Source organism: Perna viridis, chromosome 13 (genome assembly GCF_037379345.1).
Source record: "Perna viridis isolate PV_CMFRI_1.1 ecotype Kerala chromosome 13, ASM3737934v1, whole genome shotgun sequence".
Taxonomy (NCBI): Eukaryota; Metazoa; Mollusca; class Bivalvia; order Mytilida; family Mytilidae; genus Perna; species Perna viridis.
Window position 1 is genome coordinate 1,653,232 of NC_142457.1, and position 19,882 is coordinate 1,673,113.

Below are 19,882 nucleotides of genomic sequence, written 5' to 3' on the forward strand. Positions count from 1 at the left end.
ATATGTTGACCATGTCATGCACGATTGCTATTATCATTAGTTATACTCCTATTTATCACATATTTCATTGAAATATTGACATCGATTTTACAAATGTAATAAACGAATTATATTCTGTATGTTATCTGCCCCAAGGAATAAATAGCATATTACCAGCCATCTCGTGAGCAAAACTGGCGTCACTTTCACACAATTGTTCAAACCGTTGTCCTGCGACGTCACAGTTGATTTGACGTAACTTTTCAGTTAAAATTGCGGATTTTGTTTTATTTAATACGACAGTAACACGTGATAAAGAGATTAATTGCCGATAAACTATCATTTGCTGTCATCATGGAGAGCGAGAAAGGTCAAATTCAAGGACAACCAAAGAATCAACAGAAAAGACCACACTTTATCCACTTGTCTTTTATGATTTGTCTCACGTAAAAAAGAAAATAGGTAAATAATTCCTTACTGATTTAAAAATATTTGATAAGAAAGATTGATACAAGACCTTTTCAATATTGCCCTTGTTTCAGCCCTAAGCTGATATCGATATCTCGGGATAAAAAAATATTAACTAAGTCACGTATTAATCTATAATAATTCTCATATGTTGCACTATTGGTGGTTAATAATGATTCTATGCTTCAAATACGCGTACTATCTCTTCACACTCGTTTTCCTAAGCAGAAACTTTCTTGAGTATTGAATACTCTTTAATATAGTATAATTCATTATTTAAGTAGCACTCCAGCTAAGAATCGTGTAAAATGTGATACATGGTTGGAACGCCTATATATTCTTATTTTTTAACTTTTTTTCATTTTTTAACTCCGTAAATAGCACTGAAATTCCATAGAAATTATTGGATTTTTGATGTTATTTATCTTCTTAGACCAGCTAGACTGGAACGAATAACTATACATTATACCACATAGATCCATAAAGCAACGTAGTAACACAAATCATAAATTTGCAGCCTTTTTTTGGTGTATTATATATTACAGAATTTGTGTGATTATAAAATAGACAGCTATTCAATAAGGCTCAGCGATATGTTACATGTATGTAATCAAATAGAGATCTAAGGTTCATAATCACCAGTTGCTGGTTATCAGAATACAATTTATTAATGGATTTCCAAAAAACGTGATTACATAACATTCAGATTGATTTACAAAATCTACAGTCTTAATTTAAATCTCTCTTCTTCATGTTCGTAAAGGTGGAATTATACAAAGTACCGAACTCCAAGTAAACATCGACCTTCCAATCTACATACATGGAATTCTTGCCATTCAAATTATTTTGTTAATATCGTGGTTGATATTCATCAAGAATAAAGTATGTTGAAAATGCATTAATTATTTTGAGATGGAAGATATACTTTTTTAATGTTTCTGATTTACATTCTTCAAAACTATATATAGCATACGAATTAAGGTAGAAACAAAATAACCGAACTCGTTATCGTTAATAACAAAAAAAATCGTAATCGTTAATAACAAAGCCAAGATGGATTAATCAAGAGAACCAAGATTCAAGCTGGAATCCAAGACAATCGATGTCTTAGCCAATCGAACTCTGAGAAAAAAAAGTCATTAGTGATGAGAATATTTTTTTCACACGGGTCAAGCGGTATGAAAATCGAAGCAAAATTAGAGAAACAAGCTTGTATGTCTAGTCAAACACCTCGCTTTCATAGCGGCCATAATAATTCAGTTGTGATTTTTTTTGCCCACAAAAGTCAAAATAGGTTAACAATTACTTAATCCAGTGTTAGAGTAAACAACTTGTCTTTTCTTTTTATATTTGTTGCGTCGTGACGGAGCAAACTGAGATAAGATCTTGATATCGACAGGAAACCTGTATTAGAGATCAGGCGCATGTTCTTGTGTCCTTGGCTAATAAGAATGACAATATCATAATGACGTTTTTTTCTCTATTTATATAATTCCTGCATAAATTATCTTTTTTAAATGTGAGATGCAAGAAAAGCTGGTTTATTTACCGCTAGAACCTTGGTTACCTTGATTACTCTTTGAGGTACGTTGATAATTTGGAAATCAAAATAAAACATCGAAGTACCAGCTTATCTCTATAGTCTGAAACAACAGTGGTCTCAGCTAGTACATAATAAATAATGACCATATTTGAGCCAAATTATACCGCAGTAGGTAAATTTCAGTAGGCTCCATGCGTTATATATTCGATTTTTTTACGGCTTGAGTCCGTCAGTCTTCCTTGCCGTTGGGTAACCACTTTCGCTTTGCAATTAGATTTGTTATTAAAAAAGCGACCCTAACAGCACATACGCAGATTAAGGTAACCAGAAGTGACATGCATACGAAGTTATCTAGGTCGATTTTTTGTCTTGCAAGACAATAAATATATTTATTAAATAAAGACACCTATTTCATGTATTTAATGCATTTTATTTGTGGATATCAAACGAAATCGTACAAGAAAAGTACAATTTAGTAGAAATAATTCAAAGCTAAGGTATGTTTGAAAAGAAACAAAAAATTACGAAAATGTCAGCTAATGCAGCTTTAAAATATGTCTTCAACACCTGATAGGTCACAGTATTAAGCAATCCATTAAGTCTATATTATTAATTTTATGCGTTAAGAATATAAGCATATCAACATCATTCACTTAGTTTGTCTTCATCTCATGGTATTTATTTTGTTATGTGTAATTTTATTTTCCAATTAATGAAAGTATCAAAGACTAGTCTATTTCATTCATGTGTTTACTATTATCATTAGACGTTCTAAAAGTACTTGACAATTAAGCTCAGAAAGAACCACTTTTCCGTTTATATCTTATAGAAAATCTCTTCAATTAAATCATAACTGTGTTCTTTTTTTAAGTTCTCGCCGTCACGATGCAATATTTACGAAGCATATTAAACAGAAATGTAAGAACAAACTAATCTGAAACCTATTTGCACTCAATCTAAGTCTTATTGTTATCATTTCATTTTGAGATTACGTCATTCAAATCAGTTTTGACGCTTTTGATTAGTTTATCATAATTTGTATGGCATTGGAAAATGAATGGCTTATTTGATTGTTTTTTTTAATAGTAAAAGTCTTGATTTTATCGACGTACGAGTCTTGTGTCATTAGAAAGAGAAGGCAAGAAAATAGTAGACTCCTCTACCACAGACAAGGTGGGGGGATTTTAAAAAAAAAAAAATTAGCTTATCGGAAAACTGATTTTTCTCTTAACTTCATAGCAATTGATGTGTTGGTAATACATAAACAGCCCTGTAAGAGGATGATTATTACGTGATGTTTTCTGTATTGGCCAAGTTTGCTGTACGAGGCTTGCTGTATTGGCCTGATGCGTAGCCAATTACCGCTGACCGGGGACCATTAACTTGGTCAAAACAAAAATCATCACGCGCTATGATAACATATCATTAATCATATGATTACATACTTATAAAAAGAACAGATATTTTGCCAATTGTACCAGTCTATAACCTATAATCTAAATAATTTCAGATATCACCAAAAGACATTCAAGAAGTGTAAAAACAATTTTAAGTAAACACGAGAAGGTCCGGACAAAAAAGTAAACACGTGAAGGTCCAGACAACAAGTAAACACTTGAAGGTCTGGACAACAAGTAAACACGTGAAGGTCCGGACAACAAGTAAACACTTGAAGGTCTGGACAACAAGTAAACCCTGGAAGGCCCCTACAACAAAAGCTCTTTAATCCACGGTAACGATGACAATTCTTCAAAATAAAACTTAGAACTAATGTAACGACACAAAGACATATTAATGATTATATCCAACATCTGTCACGTGACTGTCAGGTTTCATAGCTTATCAGACGCTAGGTAAATACATTTCGGATATGTGTTTTCCATTAAACCAATTTAAGTTTTTAATCAGCATTTTATTGTTTGATTTGGATAGGAAATCGTTGTGTCATAGAATCCTCGACTTCACACATTCGAAGCATAAAATAATATCTTATAAAGATAAAATATTTTTAATAGTAAAAAAATTATAATTGCTAATTGATAAATGTATAAAACATTATAGAACTACACAATATATGTTCAATAAGCCACCTAAATTTGGTTAAACAGTAACAAAATACTCAATCTTTAATACATATTTAACCATTCCCGGACAACTTTAAATGAAGGTCGACTAGGCGGTCCGTTCATAATTCAAATATTTAATGACTCTCTGCCATGCCAACGGAGCGCTCTTGGGATTATGACGTGTCTTAAGATAGTCTTAGGACACATTTTTTTTATAACTTAAGATATATCTTAAAATAGGTCCTAAAGTTAGGATACCTCGATAGGTGTCCAAAGATGATTTTACGATACTCCTGATATTTAGTAATAACCAGAACTATTCTATGAGAGGCAGCTCTGCTATAAATGTCAGAAAATTAACTGTACATCAAAGATAAAATTTCAAAATTCACACTAGTATTTTTAATTCGTTACTATCTATATTACCAAAAACAAAATCACCTGTTTCTTTCTCTTAATGTGTTTAAAAAGCTTCTTTAAATGATCTTTATGATGTTCTTCAGCAATATCAGATTCGCTATTCCCCATCAATATCACTTTGACCCAGTGACGTATGTCCGGTGAAGGGTATCATGGGATTACTAACTTTTCGGATTCCACCAGCTGTTTAGTATGAAAGAAATGGTGTACAATGAAAAAAAAAACATCAATAGATTAAATTTTGTTTTAAATTTGGATGAAGAAAAAAAGAAGGTTGATAATAAGTGATCTATCTAAATTTAACAAAATTACACATATACATGTATATATACGTGTGTAGGATCATCTACTTTGCCCATAAATTTTAATACGCTAATACGAGATGGATAAAGGTCTTAAAATAGTTAACACAATCGTGAAGATTCTAAAAACATATAAATAAAATCAAGCACTGAAACATGAACATACCTTAGTCTGGAAAATTGCTCAACAAACCAAAAAGCTTTTGTATGATTATTTATCAATTTGAGCCAGAAGAAGATGTATAATACTGTGCCAGGAATTCGTTGCAGCTACAATTATATCTATTGACAATTATATGTTTCACCAAGGATGTTCCTAATTAAACACAAGCACTCATGAGATTACGCCATTTTTAACGAATTCTGCATGTTAATTTTCTTTCCACCAATTAGTTACATATGGGACAAAGTTTGCATAAAACGATGACGATGAATATGGTTCTCTGAGGTTTTGTACAGCTCCGGAACCAATGAAAATTTCCATTCCACAACAAGACAGTAAAAATGTTAAACGATTGATATTTGAATAATGGTGAAATGCCAGTTTTCTAATAACGTTAACAACGCATGTAATGTGTCAAAATGGTCAAATAAGGTTCATGAACCACATCTAGCATTGACTGAGACTAATAATGAGCCACATCTTCCATTGACTGGAACTAATAATGAACCACACCTTACATTGACTGGAATTAATAATGAACCACACCTTACATTGACTGGGACTAATAATGAGCCACACTTTACATTGACTGGGACTAATGATGAACCAGAACTAAACATGATCACATATGACACTGACTTGACTATCGAATAGCCACACCTTAGATTGACTGGTACTAATAATGAGCCACATCTTCCATTGACTGGGACTATTGATGAACCACATCTTACATTGACTGGGACTAATAATGAACCACATCTTATTACATGGAGTGGAACTAACAATTAGCCACATCTGACATTGACTTGGATTAATAATAAGCCACATCTGACATTGACTTGGACTAATAATAAGCCACATCTGACATTGACTGGGACTAATAATGAGCCACATATTCAATTGACTGGGACTAATAATAAGCCACATCTGACATTGACTTGGACTAATAATGAACCACATCGTACATTGACTGGGACTAATAATGAGCCACATATTCAATTGACTGGGACTAATAATAAGCCACATCTGACATTGACTTGGACTAATAATGAACCACATCGTACATTGACTGGGACTAATAATGAACCACACCTTACATTGACTGGGACTAATAATGAGCCACACTTTACATTGACTGGGACTAATGATGAACCAGAACTAAACATGATCACATATGACACTGACTTGACTATCGAATAGCCACACCTTAGATTGACTGGTACTAATAATGAGCCACATCTTCCATTGACTGGGACTATTGATGAACCACATCTTATTACATGGACTGGAACTAACAATTAGCCACATTTGACATTGACCTGGATTAATAATAAGCCACATCTGACATTGACTTGGACTAATAATAAGCCACATCTGACATTGACTGGGACTAATAATGAGCCACATATTCAATTGACTGGGACTAATAATAAGCCACATCTGACATTGCCTTGGACTAATAATGAACCACATCGTACATTGACTGGGACTAATAATGAGCCACACCTTACATTGACTGAGACGAATAGTTAGCCACACCTTACATTGACTGGGACTAATGATGAACCAGAACTAAACATGATCACATATGACATTGACTTGACTATCGAATAGCCACACCTTAGATTAACTGGTACTAATAATGAGCCACATCTTCCATTGAGTGGGACTATTGATGAACCACATCTTACATTGACTGGGACTAATAATGAACCACATCTTACATGGACTGGAACTAACAATTAGCCACATCTGACATTGACTTGGATTAATAATAAGCCACATCTGACATTGACTTGGACTAATAATAAGCCACATCTAACATTGACTGGGACGAAAAATTAGCCACATCTGACATTGACTGGGACTAATAATTAGCCACATCTGACATTGACTTGGACTAATAATTAGCCACATCTGACATTAAATTGGACTAATAATTAGCCACATCTGACATTGAATGGGATTAATAATGAATAACGTCTGACATTGACATTTGCTTCGGACTAATGTTGAACCAGGACTAATACTGATCGCAAATGACATTGACTGGGGATATTGATGAACCATATCTTACATTGACTGGGACTAATAATTAGTCACATCTTACATTGACTGGAACTAATAATAAGCCACATCTTACATTGACTTGGAATACTAATGAACCACACCTTACATTGACTGGGACAAATGATAAACCAGAACTAAACATGATCATATATGACATTGACTTGACTATCGAATAGCCACACCTTAGATTGACTGGTACTAATAATGAGCCACATCTTCCATTGACTGGGACTATTGATGAACCACATCTTACATTGACTGGGACTAATAATGAACCACATCTTACATGGACTGGAACTAACAATTAGCCACATCTGACATTGACTTGGATTAATAATAAGCCACATCTGACATTGACTTGGACTAATAATAAGCCACACTTGACATTGACTTGGACTAATAATAAGCCACATCTGACATTGACTGGGACGAATAATTAGCCACATCTGACATTGACTTGGACTAATAATTAGCCACATCTGACATTGAATGGGATTAAAAATGAATTACGTCTGACATTGACATTTGCTTCGCACTAATGTTGAACCAGGACTAATACTGATCGCAAATGACATTGACTGAGGCTATTGATGAACCATATCTTACATTGACTGGGACTAATAATTAGTCACATCTTACATTGAATGAAACTAATAATGAGCCACAGCGTACATTGACTGGGACTACTAATAAGCCACATCTTACATTGACTGGGACTACTAATGAACAACACCTTACATTGACTGGGACTAATGATGAACTACAACTAAACATGATCACATATGACATTGATTTGACTGTCGAATAGCCACACCTTACAATGACTGGGACTAATAATGAACCACATCTTACATGGACTGGAACTAACAATTAGTCACATCTGACATTGATTGAGACTAATAATAAGCCACATCTGACATTGACTGGGACGAATAATTGGCCACATCTGACATTGACTTGGACTAATAATTAGCCACATCTAACATTGAATGAGACTAATAATGAGCCACATCTTACCCCGACTGGGATTAATAATGAGCCACAACTTACATCGACTGCGGCTAATAATTAGCCACATCTGACATTGACTGGCACTAATTATGAGCCACATCTTAAATTGACTTGGACTAACAATTAGCCACATCTGTTATTGACTTGGACTTATAATAAACCACATCTGTTATTGACTGGGACTAATAATGAGCCACATCTGACATTGACTGGGACAAATAATGAGCCACATCTGACATTGAATGATACTAATAATGAGCCACATATTCCATTGACTGGGACCAATAATAAGCCACATCTGACATTGACTTGGAGTAATAATGAACCACATCGTACATTGACTGGGACTAACAATGAGCCACACCTTACATTGACTGGGACGAATAATTAGCCACATCTTACGTTGACTTGGACAAATAATTAGCCACATCTGACATTGATTGGGACTAATAATGAACCACATCTGACATTGATGGAGACTAACAATAAGTCACATCTGACATTGACTTGGACTAGTTATGAGCCGCATCTGACATTGCATGAGACTAATAATGAGCTACATCTGACATTGACTGGGACTAATAATGAACCACATCGTACATTGACTGGGACTAATAATGAACCACATCGTACATTGACTGGGACTAATAATGAGCTACACCTTACATTGACCGGGACGAATAATTAGCCACATCTGACATTGACTTGGACTAATTATAAGCCACATCCGACATTGGATGAGACTGATAATGACCCACATCTTACGTTGATTGAGACTATTAATTAGCCACATCCGACATTGACTGGGACTAATAATGAGCCACACCTCACATTGACTGAGACGAATAATGAGCCACATCTGATATTGATTGAGATTAATAATATACCACATCTGACATTGATTGAGACTAATAATGAGCCACATCTTACATTGATTAGAACTAACATTAAGTCAAATCAGACATTGACTGGGACTAATAATGAGCTACATCGTACATTGACTGGGACTCATAATGAGCCACACCTTACATTGACTGAGACGAATAATGAGCCACATCTGACATTGATTGAGACTAATAATGTACCACATCTGACATTGATTGAGACTAATAATGAGCCACATCTTACATTGACTGGGACAAATAATGAGCCACATCTTACATTGACTGGGGCTAATAATTAGCCACATCCGATATTGACTTGGACTAATAATGAGCCACATCTTCCATTGACTGGGACTAATAATGAGTCACATTTGACATTGACTTGGACTAATAATGAGCCACATCTGACATTGAATGAGACTAATAATGAGCCACATCTGACATTGAATGAGACTAATGATGAGCCTCATCTGACATTGACTCTGATAAAGGTCTGAAAGAACCAATAGTAGGTAAACAGTAAGAAACGTGCATTTTCAAAATGTGTTTGAATTTTGATGAGATATTTGTCATAGGTGGATTAAACGATCCCACTGTTTAAATTATGTACCCCATATTCTCCTCTCACATCCCCCGTTTTCCAACCCAATTGCTCCATTCCCCATTATATCGCTGTATTCCTTATAAATCCTGTTACGTCTCATTCATCTCCTGCATGTACTATTGTATAGTTAAGAATAGAAATGTTTTACCCCATGAATAATATGATGTTCATACATAACGCAAAGCTGAGAGTATAAACATAGTTTTCCGATGTCATTCCTATTTTTCATGACATTTGTTCCTTTCCCAATTACCCATGATAAGTTTAGCCCACTAAGGTACTGTATATGCATGTTTTTATTAAGAGTATAATTTTTGTGGTGCCTGGTACCCAACTTCTGCGTTCTCTTTTGGCACATTTCAGAACGCAGTTATAACGTCATAGCATTTCCAAATAAACTTTAACTTTTACTACACACGCAATACACAGTATTTAGGTATAGCAGAGCGTGCCAAGTATCACACATACACAGCGGTTATTGCATCACAATAATGACTTCACATTCTTTTATCAAATGATGGGTTGTACATAGACATGTACATACATCAACTACTGCATATCAGTTATATGTATGTACTGTCTGGTATGTTATAAGGCTTAGCATATGAGAGAGGTACAAATAGTCAAACGGCTATAAAACGTCGGATGACATATATATACATGTAAATTTTAAAACACTTCCTATAAAACGATTTTTTTCTAAATGACGCTACAATACGAGCATTTGGTTTCTTTAGTGAGAGAAAAAAAAACGTATGAAACAAAGAAATAAAACAGTAAGTAACAGTAAGAACTTCACAAAATGCCGGGACAGAAGCCAGGAGCTCAGAGGGAAAAGGGTTGAGTAAATTGGGAGTTGGGGGCAGCAGTAACCGCTTCATGCTTAAACATCCGTACTATATCCCAGATTATTTGTAATATTGTCCTTAAACATATACACATGACAATATCGACGTCGGCCAATTATAAACGAGTTAAATCAACAAAATGAAGAAAATGGAAATATAGAACATGTAAAAGAGAAATAACCCACTAAGAGTGAAGTAATGCAGACAAAGGCAGTCTATGGGGCATCAATAACGGTGAGTTTCCAACATCTCCGACAAAACCCTGACACAAAAAGTTTCCAGTTTAGTGAATCGAACATCACAAAATACCTTAATAAATAAAGCTAGAGATTCCTATTGTAGACAGGCTTAAATGATTTGACAGGGTTAAACTAGTTTAATGGGACACCAACTGTCCACTTCCTCAAACAACAAAAAAAACCCTATAAACCTTCCATAGATTACCATACTGTATTAAATGTACATGTATATAGATTACCATACTGTATTAAATGTACATGTATATAGATGTAATAAGACTATAATTAGATATTATGACTTGACTCACAAAATTTATACACCTCAACCTACAAGGATCGAACCCTTGACCGGTCGGAGACAAGCCAGCGACGGACGATTTTGCCTTAGACGAGCCAACTAACTCACTATTTAAATTTCTCTATCTAATACAACACTGGTACTAATGTAGGCAGTCCTGCCACATAATGAGCCGGTATCTAATACGATTTTCCTTCCAATATTTTCTGAAAACCAAGGATGATTGAAAATATGTTTCCTGTAATGTTCATTTTCAGTGCAGTTCATTGAAATTATAACTCATTTACCAAAGTGATATGGATTTTCTTGTCTTTTTCGTTGATTCTGAGTGTGCAAATAGTCAAATTAAACTTTCAACATTGTGTTTTTATATGTCATGTTTCACTCACTGCCTGATTCTTACAGAGACTGACACTTAAACGTTCATGATTTAAACCAGTGTCCAATCATATTTCCATTGGATGGTATCTTTCTGGATGTATTGCTGTAGGTCGGATCCGTGTCTCAAATTTTCAAAAAGTTTTGTTGCCTTTGTTTGGGAAAGCCCTAATTTCGATGATTTATAATAAACACCCTACGTAACACCAAGCTAACTGTACATAAAATACGTTACATGTCATACCTCTTAGTGACGTCTCAAAATACAAAACACATGGGAGAGTAATCAAAGGAACCAAAATTCTAGCAGAAATCAAAATAGTATAATCCAAGGACAAGGACTAGACATGAAAACTGACACACACAACGAAGAACATAAAGTAACTAAAATAATACATACAAAGCAACAATAGTAAATGAGCAACTTGGACTCCACTAAAAACTGGGAGCATGAAACCAGGTGCACCGGTACGGAAGGCGCCCTCTGCAATTCTAGAAACACGCGCCGAGTTTCTTATAAAATGTAAAGTCCAGGGTAGACGAAAAAGTAAAAGAAAAACTATGACACGTTGAACAAATCATTTTTCATGGTGCAGATAGATGCACCGTTACGATTCACGAGTTCATGACCATAAAAGGTCTGTAGTGATGTCTTTAATCTTGTAGCAACATAACTTTGTTCCAGAATTCTGAAAACTGGGAGCATGGACCAGGCGCATCAGTAGGGTCAGCGTCCTCTGCTTTTCTAGAATCATCCGACGAATTGCTCATAAAATGTCAAGTCGAAATAGAAAGAGGAAAGGAAAACTATGACACGTTGAACAAATAGGTTTTCATGGTGCAGATGGCTACATCGTAACGATCCACGCGTTCATAATGACGATCATTAAACTTTTGTTGTGGTAACTTCAATCTTGTAATAACATAACCCTGTTCAAGAAGCCTAGCTGTAAGAAATCTAGTGCAATACAAAAAGTCTGCGTAAGTACGACAAACGTTGGCATAACGTATATATGGTGATATGAAAACTCCAAACGCAGGTGCTGAAGGAATGTTGCCACAGACAAAAGGAAAGTTGACTTCGGAATGAAAACTCATCGCGTTTGTCGTATAGATTGATAATTAGTTTTCCTTTACCATCAATTTCTAAGTGTAGGTCAACATATGAGACTGACCTCACAGTGTATGTAGTATACTTTATCTCAGGTTACTTGGGGTAGATGCAATGTATGAAATCCCCAAAACTTTGATTGTTAAACGATTATACGTCATCTATATAGCGGAAACTTAGATTAAATGATCTAGCTAAAAGATGTTCCCTCTTTTGAATCAGATCAGCTACAGTGCATTAAATCAGCCTCGTAAGAGTGAGGGAATAGGTTAGTAAGTGAAAGAAAGTAGGAAAATAGAGGAGCACAATTTTCCCCCATAGGAATGCCAATCGTTTGTTGAAAAACGCGTCCACCACACTAGATAAATACCAGTACAATACTATAATAAATACCATTATTTTGCAAACGTCTTCTTCGGTATAATTGGAAGATGATTTGGAATTCTTTTTACAAAGAGGAATCTCTATCAAGAACTATATATTTGCATCTAGGTGAACCGTCTTTTTTGGAGTAACAACGATGTATAATGTTTTTGAGTCGGGATTTTAACTGGGTATGGGCAATAGAATTATAAAGAGTTGAAAATCATAAGTTTTAATTCTATTGTATTATGATAATAATCTTGAACTCGGGGTTTCTAGAAAATCTTTCGATTTTTTCAGGATCCACATTGGTATAATACCACTACGGGAGTAAAAAGTGTCGTAGTAGGACTGGAGACCCCCTTTGACAGCTGTGCAGATCCAGCTATGTAGCGTTATTTGTGTGGTTTGTGGAGTTTAAGAATCCAGTAAATAGACAGTAGATCACAATCATCATCTTTGGTAACGATACCAAAAAGAGGAAAGTTAAGAATGTTCGTAGGTATAAAGGTGTTTTCCAAGTTTAGAATGCAACTATACCAGACCTTGCGCTTTAATCATTCTTCCATCCACAATCTATAATTGCTAAATGTACAAATAAATATAAATTCAAATCAATATTCAGACACCCCAATGGTACAGGTGATATCTATGAAACAAACGATGCTCTTTTTGCAGTATTCATACGCCGTATTTTTATGTAACAATAGTCCAGACTGTATATATAATTGTTCTTTGGAGACAACAATACTGTACACTAATCACCCTCTACAATCAACCAACTGAAGTATAATAATTCATGCTAAGTGCGAATTTCGTACGATTTCAGTGATTTTTGTCTCAAAAAGGGCAACAATTATATCTGGTTATTTGTCGCGTGCTACTGTTTCTGAATTACCAAAAAATAAGAATTGTGAATCTTTGGGTTTTTTTCACATATTTATAACTGCTACTTAATCAGGCTTGTTCACACAAAAATTGAACTTTTGTGAATTAATGGGTTTTTGGCATATTGAATCAACTCCAGCCAGATGTTTATAAAAACTGCTACTTAATCAGACTTGTTCCCACAAGAACTTTCCTATATAGCCTTTCTACATGTACATATAAATTGTATCTGTAGAATTTGGCAAAGGTCCAGTAATAGTTTGTGCATGCGACAATATATATGTTCTGAAATAAGATGTATTAATCTATCATAAACAAAATCGTGTACATGTCATGTCGACCCCTAAAATCTCAGAGCCAACTATTACAAAATTAGATTCTTAAATTGACTTGCCAATAGTGATTGTTTGTGTTTTATCTATTTCAGACAGTCAATATCTTACATGTAACTGACGTTTAGATCTGTAAAACGTTTAAATGAACATGATCTAAAGTGAACCAATAACTTAAAACCGGAAATATATGATAATGGAGATATATAACATAACTTTTTGACATCTCATGAACTAAACTAACGCCTCGACTGATACAGTAAAGGCTTTCATTGATTCTAGCATGATATAAAAAATATAACATACCTCTCGCTTACTTTTAGTGGTATTATGATAAGGCAAGATTGGCTAGTGAAATAAATGTAGAGTTAACACATGATATGTTTTACATTTAGATTTGAAAGCATGCCATGAAACGAAGGTATCATTGTGTAAGGTCACAAACTATATTCTTTTTAAATCATATTGAAACGATTGATGAAAGAAGAAGGAGACATTCTGAATGATACCCTGATACCATGAACAACATAGTTAAATCCCTTGTTAACAAATTTTCGCAGATAGATGTAATTAATCTGTGAAAGAAAGTCCAAAATTAATAATGATAAAAAACATTTCAAATCATTTTTATGACCAATTTGTTTCGTGTTTTAAATTATGATTTAAATTCAAATGAAAGATCTTCCATAGAACAACAAACACAGTTTAATTAATAGAATGCTGCAAACATGTGTCTGCTTAAAACAAGAAACAGGTGTTTCATGAGGTTTCAATATTTCCGATGTATTTGGCGAAACTGTAATTGCATCTGTTATTGTTATGCTCTTCCGATCAAACGGAAGTAAATGCACACAAAAAAAGGTTAAGAGACTGTCCATGTAGAAACTATGCAGTTTCTAAAATAACGATGACACATGGTAAACTTTGTCCCACTGATTTTTTTGTTCCAATGTAATGTTTATATCATATGTCAAATAGTACAAAGATTTTTTTCCATCGACAGTGTATGGCTTAGAAAATTATTTTACAATTCCCAAAGAAAGCAACAAAATTTTGCAAAAAATGAAAGCGCTCTTTCCCTTTTTCAATGAATTTTCAACTTTGAGAAAGGATGCAGTTGGGATTTGAAATGGGTGATTTAAAAAAACAACAAAATTTGTACCGCATACAGCCTGTTTTTTTACGTGGACATCCTCTTAAAGCGTTCTATCTTATCAAGGTTTCACATAAGCTATTTAGCGTGTATTGTTGTACAAAGACATCCAAAGTAGATATAACGGGATGTGTAAACTAGTATCGTTCACCGTCTCCTCTTAATTCTGACAATTGTTAAAATCATCCAACTTCCACTAAGTCTATAATTTTGTACTCTATAGAGATTAGCGTCATTGATCATTTAGGTATGTTCAGCTTTTTGTAAAGTAATAGACTGAAAGTTCAACCCATCAAAATCCCACAGCTTTTCAGTGCATAATCATTCCAAGTGCATACTCGTATTCTAGAACCGGCAACAACTTGATCTTTTCGACAAAATTGAAATCGGAAACAAACTCGATATAACGTATGAATCATTTTCAGAGTTAACCATTTGTAATTTGTTTAAATGAAATTAAAACTCGTTGACCATAAAGGTATACCAAGTTGGTCGTTAGTGAGTGAATTAAGTACGATGATACTGTCAAAGTAGAATTGTGTCCACATGGTTATTTCATGTATATATACAAAGGAAACTTTTTGTCAATTTACAGCTAGTTGAAATTGACTAGTTCCAAGTTCAATATAACTTTAGCTAAGCTAGTGAGTAATTTAATAGTTCTCTAGGTAGAACTCTGCCCTACATTATACCAATGTGTCCTACTTAACTACCACTGAACACCTGTGTGATCTTTTAGATACTGTCTTTTAATTTTGAATAGCTGTCAATTATGGTGGATGACAAATTTAAAGGTTAATGTCATCATAATTGACAGCTGTTAATTAAAATTGTCTAATTGATCGCACTGGTGGTTAAGTAGGACACATTGGTATAATGTAGGGCGGATTCTTAACTAGACCGCTATTTAAATTACTCATTAGCCTAGCTAAATTTGTATTGAAATTTGAACTGGTCTATTGCAACTAGCTGTAAAATTTATACGCTTTACCAAGTAAATACACTGCATATGCAATTTATATTAATATCAATGCATAATGGGTATTCACAAAATATAATTACTTAATTACATGTACGTTTAATTGGCATTTGTACATGCTTTCCATTTCCTTATAGTAGGAACGTTTCCATGTGTATAGTCATAAGCATGCAAGGTTCAAGCACGTGTAAAGTACCCCTATAAGTATTTTCTTGATCTGGAACCGGAATTGTGAATCTTCATATGGGTCTGAAAGTTACAATTAACAGGAGGAAATCTGTGAGTTACAGTTTACAAAGGACTAATCAAACAACTGGACCAACAAATGTAAAATAAAGATACATTAAAATAGTAGCAAAAGTCTCATTTTCTCCTTTTTTTTAACTCATGGGGAGAACCAATGCGCGGTTGTTCCACTGTTGTTCCCAATTGCCCTCTGTACAGTAGAAAATAACATAAATAGCCACTTTTTGACCTATTGTTTTATATACTACGTCTGCGACGAGGATTAATCAAAACCTGCCGAATTTCTAAAGACACAAGATTAAAGTACATTTACAAAAATGCATCTTGAAAATTAAAAAGGGGAAGGGCGTCACATAAGCATACATTTAAAGGTCGCCATAATGCTTGTGTTATGCTGTGAAATGTTTCATGTTACTCTGCTGGATTTGAACCTTCAACACAAACAAAGTTTTTTAGCAATAAACTTCTAGATACTTACAGCACCCACACTTATCTAATAACACTAAAATTCCTCAGTGCTCTTGCTCTCGAATATTAACGACGTGCTATTGGTTTAGGGACAGTACCCTTAACTAAAGAAATTCAGATGTTATTTGTTCCAATACACAACTCTTAAAGACTAACATCACATAAGAAAGTTTGAGAAACTTTATAATGGTTCTTACAAAAGTTTAAAATTTAAAAAAGTTAATCAACTACATCGTGTATTGGTTTCTTTTCGCATCGTTTGTTTGTTTTCAAACTTTATATTTATTGATTATTAATTTCATATTTATACTCACGGTTAAACATTTTCTCCGGTTTTTCGAACGCTTCCTTTTTGGGTAGGTTCCACCCCTCGAAGTTACGTCATTGACACTGACGCTACGACTCCGGCTTCCAGCAAAGGTTTCCGTAGAGCGCCGAAATGTTGGTTCACAATGGTCATTGTTACCGTATCCCGCATTCTTGTTGTTCATAAAACTGTATGCAATGCTCGTCATTTTGTAAACTACTCCTTCACTGAACGTTAGCATAGTAAAAAAAATCCTGGTCCATACACGCGGAAACTGTTTCCCATCATTCTCTTTCCAAAACCCCTTTTCCGGAAACCATTTCATCAAATATCTTCTCGCGAGACTTTGAAGTAATTTACAAACATTTTAAATCCTTGAAAAGCATTTAGAAAATTACCGCTTTTCCGTTGCATCAAAGCATTAAAAAAGGAAACTAAACATGCTGCTTTTTCACTATGTAAATATATTTGTGCAACCACTTTTCCTCCTTAAACAATCAATCAATTTATTGATTGAAGAAGTTCTTCAGAAGCGGTGTATTTGAACACATGCGAATAATAAACAGCACATCCATCATATATCAGTTAATAAAATACATCAGATTCTGGCTCGAATGTTACCATCAAAACCAAATTAACGCTCTTCTGAGGAATTGGTTCTAGGCAATTTTTAAACACCTTTGGAATCCGTTCCAAGAACACTTGTATAGATCATAAAGGATTGTATAAGTGCATTGTTGTTTAATTCTTAAATTATCCAGTTAATGAGCTTAAAGCCTATCCTGCTTGTACTTCAAGAATCTTTATTATCCAGCTGAAAATAAAGCAACTACACACAAATTTATAGAAATATTACAGCTTTGAAGCTCAAGTGAGAATACTATCCCTTGTTTTCCTTAATCTGCACCATTGAATTTGAAGTGAAACGTCCTTAAGGACCTAATTTATTACACTACTTTTTGTTATCCTGTATGGCGAGGGACTTCGTCTTTCAGCCTAGGACATCTAGGAACAATCTCATGAACATTGCACATGAACAAACAACTTTCTTCCGTATAAAAGCTCCATAACGTCGGTAAAAATCTGAAATATTTGTAGGCAATGCCAGTCAAATCACTGTAAATAACGTTAAAGTATGATCCCAAAAGATTTGACTATGATGCTATTTACGACACGGCATTTCACTTTCACAGTTGAAGACTAATACGATTAATACATCACAATCAACACTGCTTGGCAAAGGTTCAGGTACAGACTTCTATAGGTACAGATACTGAGATCTAACAAGTCATTGTGATACAGATGTATCTTACTTGGATCCACCGAGTCATTGTGATACATATACCTTACTTATATCCACCGAGTCATTGTGATACATATACCTTACTTATATCCACCGAGTCATTGTGATACAGATACCTTACTTATATCCACTGAGTCATTGTGATAGTGATACAGATACCTTACTGAGACCACAGAGTCATTGTGATACATATACCTTACTTATAGCCACCGAGTCATTGTGATACCTTACTGAGACCACTGAGTCATTGTGATACATACATGTATACCTTACTGTGATCCATCGAGTCATTGTACTACAGATACCTTACCGAGATCCACTGATAATCTTTATTATCCAGCTGAAAATAAAACAACTACAAATTTATAGAAATACTACAGCTTTGAAGCTCAAGTGAGAATACTATCCCTTGTTTTCCTTAATCTGCACCATTGAATTTGAAGTGAAACGTCCTTAAGGGCCTAATTTATTACACTACTTTTTGTTATCCGGTATGGCGAGGGACTTCGTCTTTCAGCCTAGGACATCTAGAAACAACCTCATGAACATTGCACGTGAACAAACGACTTTCTTCCGTATAAAAGCTCCATAACGTGATACATATACCTTACTGAGATCCATCGAGTCATTGTGATACATACATGTATACCTTACCGTGATCCATCGAGTCATTGTATTACAGATACCTTACTGAGATTCACCGAGTCATTGTGATAGAGGTATCTTACTGGGATCCACACAGTCATTGTGATACAGATACCTTACCGAGACAATTGAGTCATTGTGATACATATACATGTACCTTACTGGGACCCACCGAGTCATTGTAATACAGATACCTTACTCAAGTCCACCGAGTCATTGTGATACAGATACCTTACTGAGATCCACCGAGTCATTGTGATAGACATACCTTAGTGAGACCCACCGAGTCATTGTGAAACAGATACCATACTTAGATCATCCGAGTCATTTTGATACAGATACCTTACTGGTGGGGGATGGTTTATAGGAAATGGGGATGGTTTATAGGGGGATTGGGATGGTGTATGGGGAACGGGAATGGTATATATGGGATGGGAGATGGTTTATAGGGGATGGGGATGGTGTATAGGGGATGGGGGATGGTGTATGGGGGATTGGGGATGGTTTATAGGGGATGAGAAATAGTTTATAGCTGATGGGGTGGTGTATGGGGAATGGGAATGGTGTATAGGTTACAGACCACAATTCAACCAATGAGCATTTGGAACGTACGCAAAAATAGTCCTACGCAGAAATTACCTCTGTTCTTCATAGTGCTGTAAAAAAAGTTCTCATCTTGTTTAAAAAAAATAAACAGTTTCTGAAAGGAACAACATTTCTGTACATTTTATAGGTGCATTTTGCTTCTTGTGATGTGAAGCCTAATCTCCATAATGGTTTCTAAATATACCCCTATCTTGTGAAAACCCTGGGA

The 19,882-nt window shown here is 34.7% G+C and overlaps 1 protein-coding gene across 4 annotated transcripts in view; it reads right to left on the minus strand.

Annotated features, from left to right (window-relative positions):
- Positions 1-18,413, minus strand: part of LOC148599183 (uncharacterized) — a 69,952-nt gene extending 51,539 nt beyond the window's left edge. For 2 of the 4 annotated variants that reach the window (XM_088557894.1, XM_088557893.1), the window contains exons 1-2: positions 4,945-5,060; positions 4,498-4,659 (exon numbers count right to left, since the gene is read on the minus strand). In XM_088557894.1, coding sequence (XP_088414020.1) covers positions 4,498-4,584 — 87 coding nt within the window. In that variant the 5' untranslated portion in view covers positions 4,585-4,659; positions 4,945-5,060. Of the gene's footprint in view, positions 1-4,497; positions 4,660-4,944; positions 5,061-17,127 lie in introns of those variants that run through there. The other 2 variants (XM_088557891.1, XM_088557890.1) reach the window with 1 other exon arrangement.
- Positions 18,414-19,882: the final 1,469 nt, after the last annotated feature.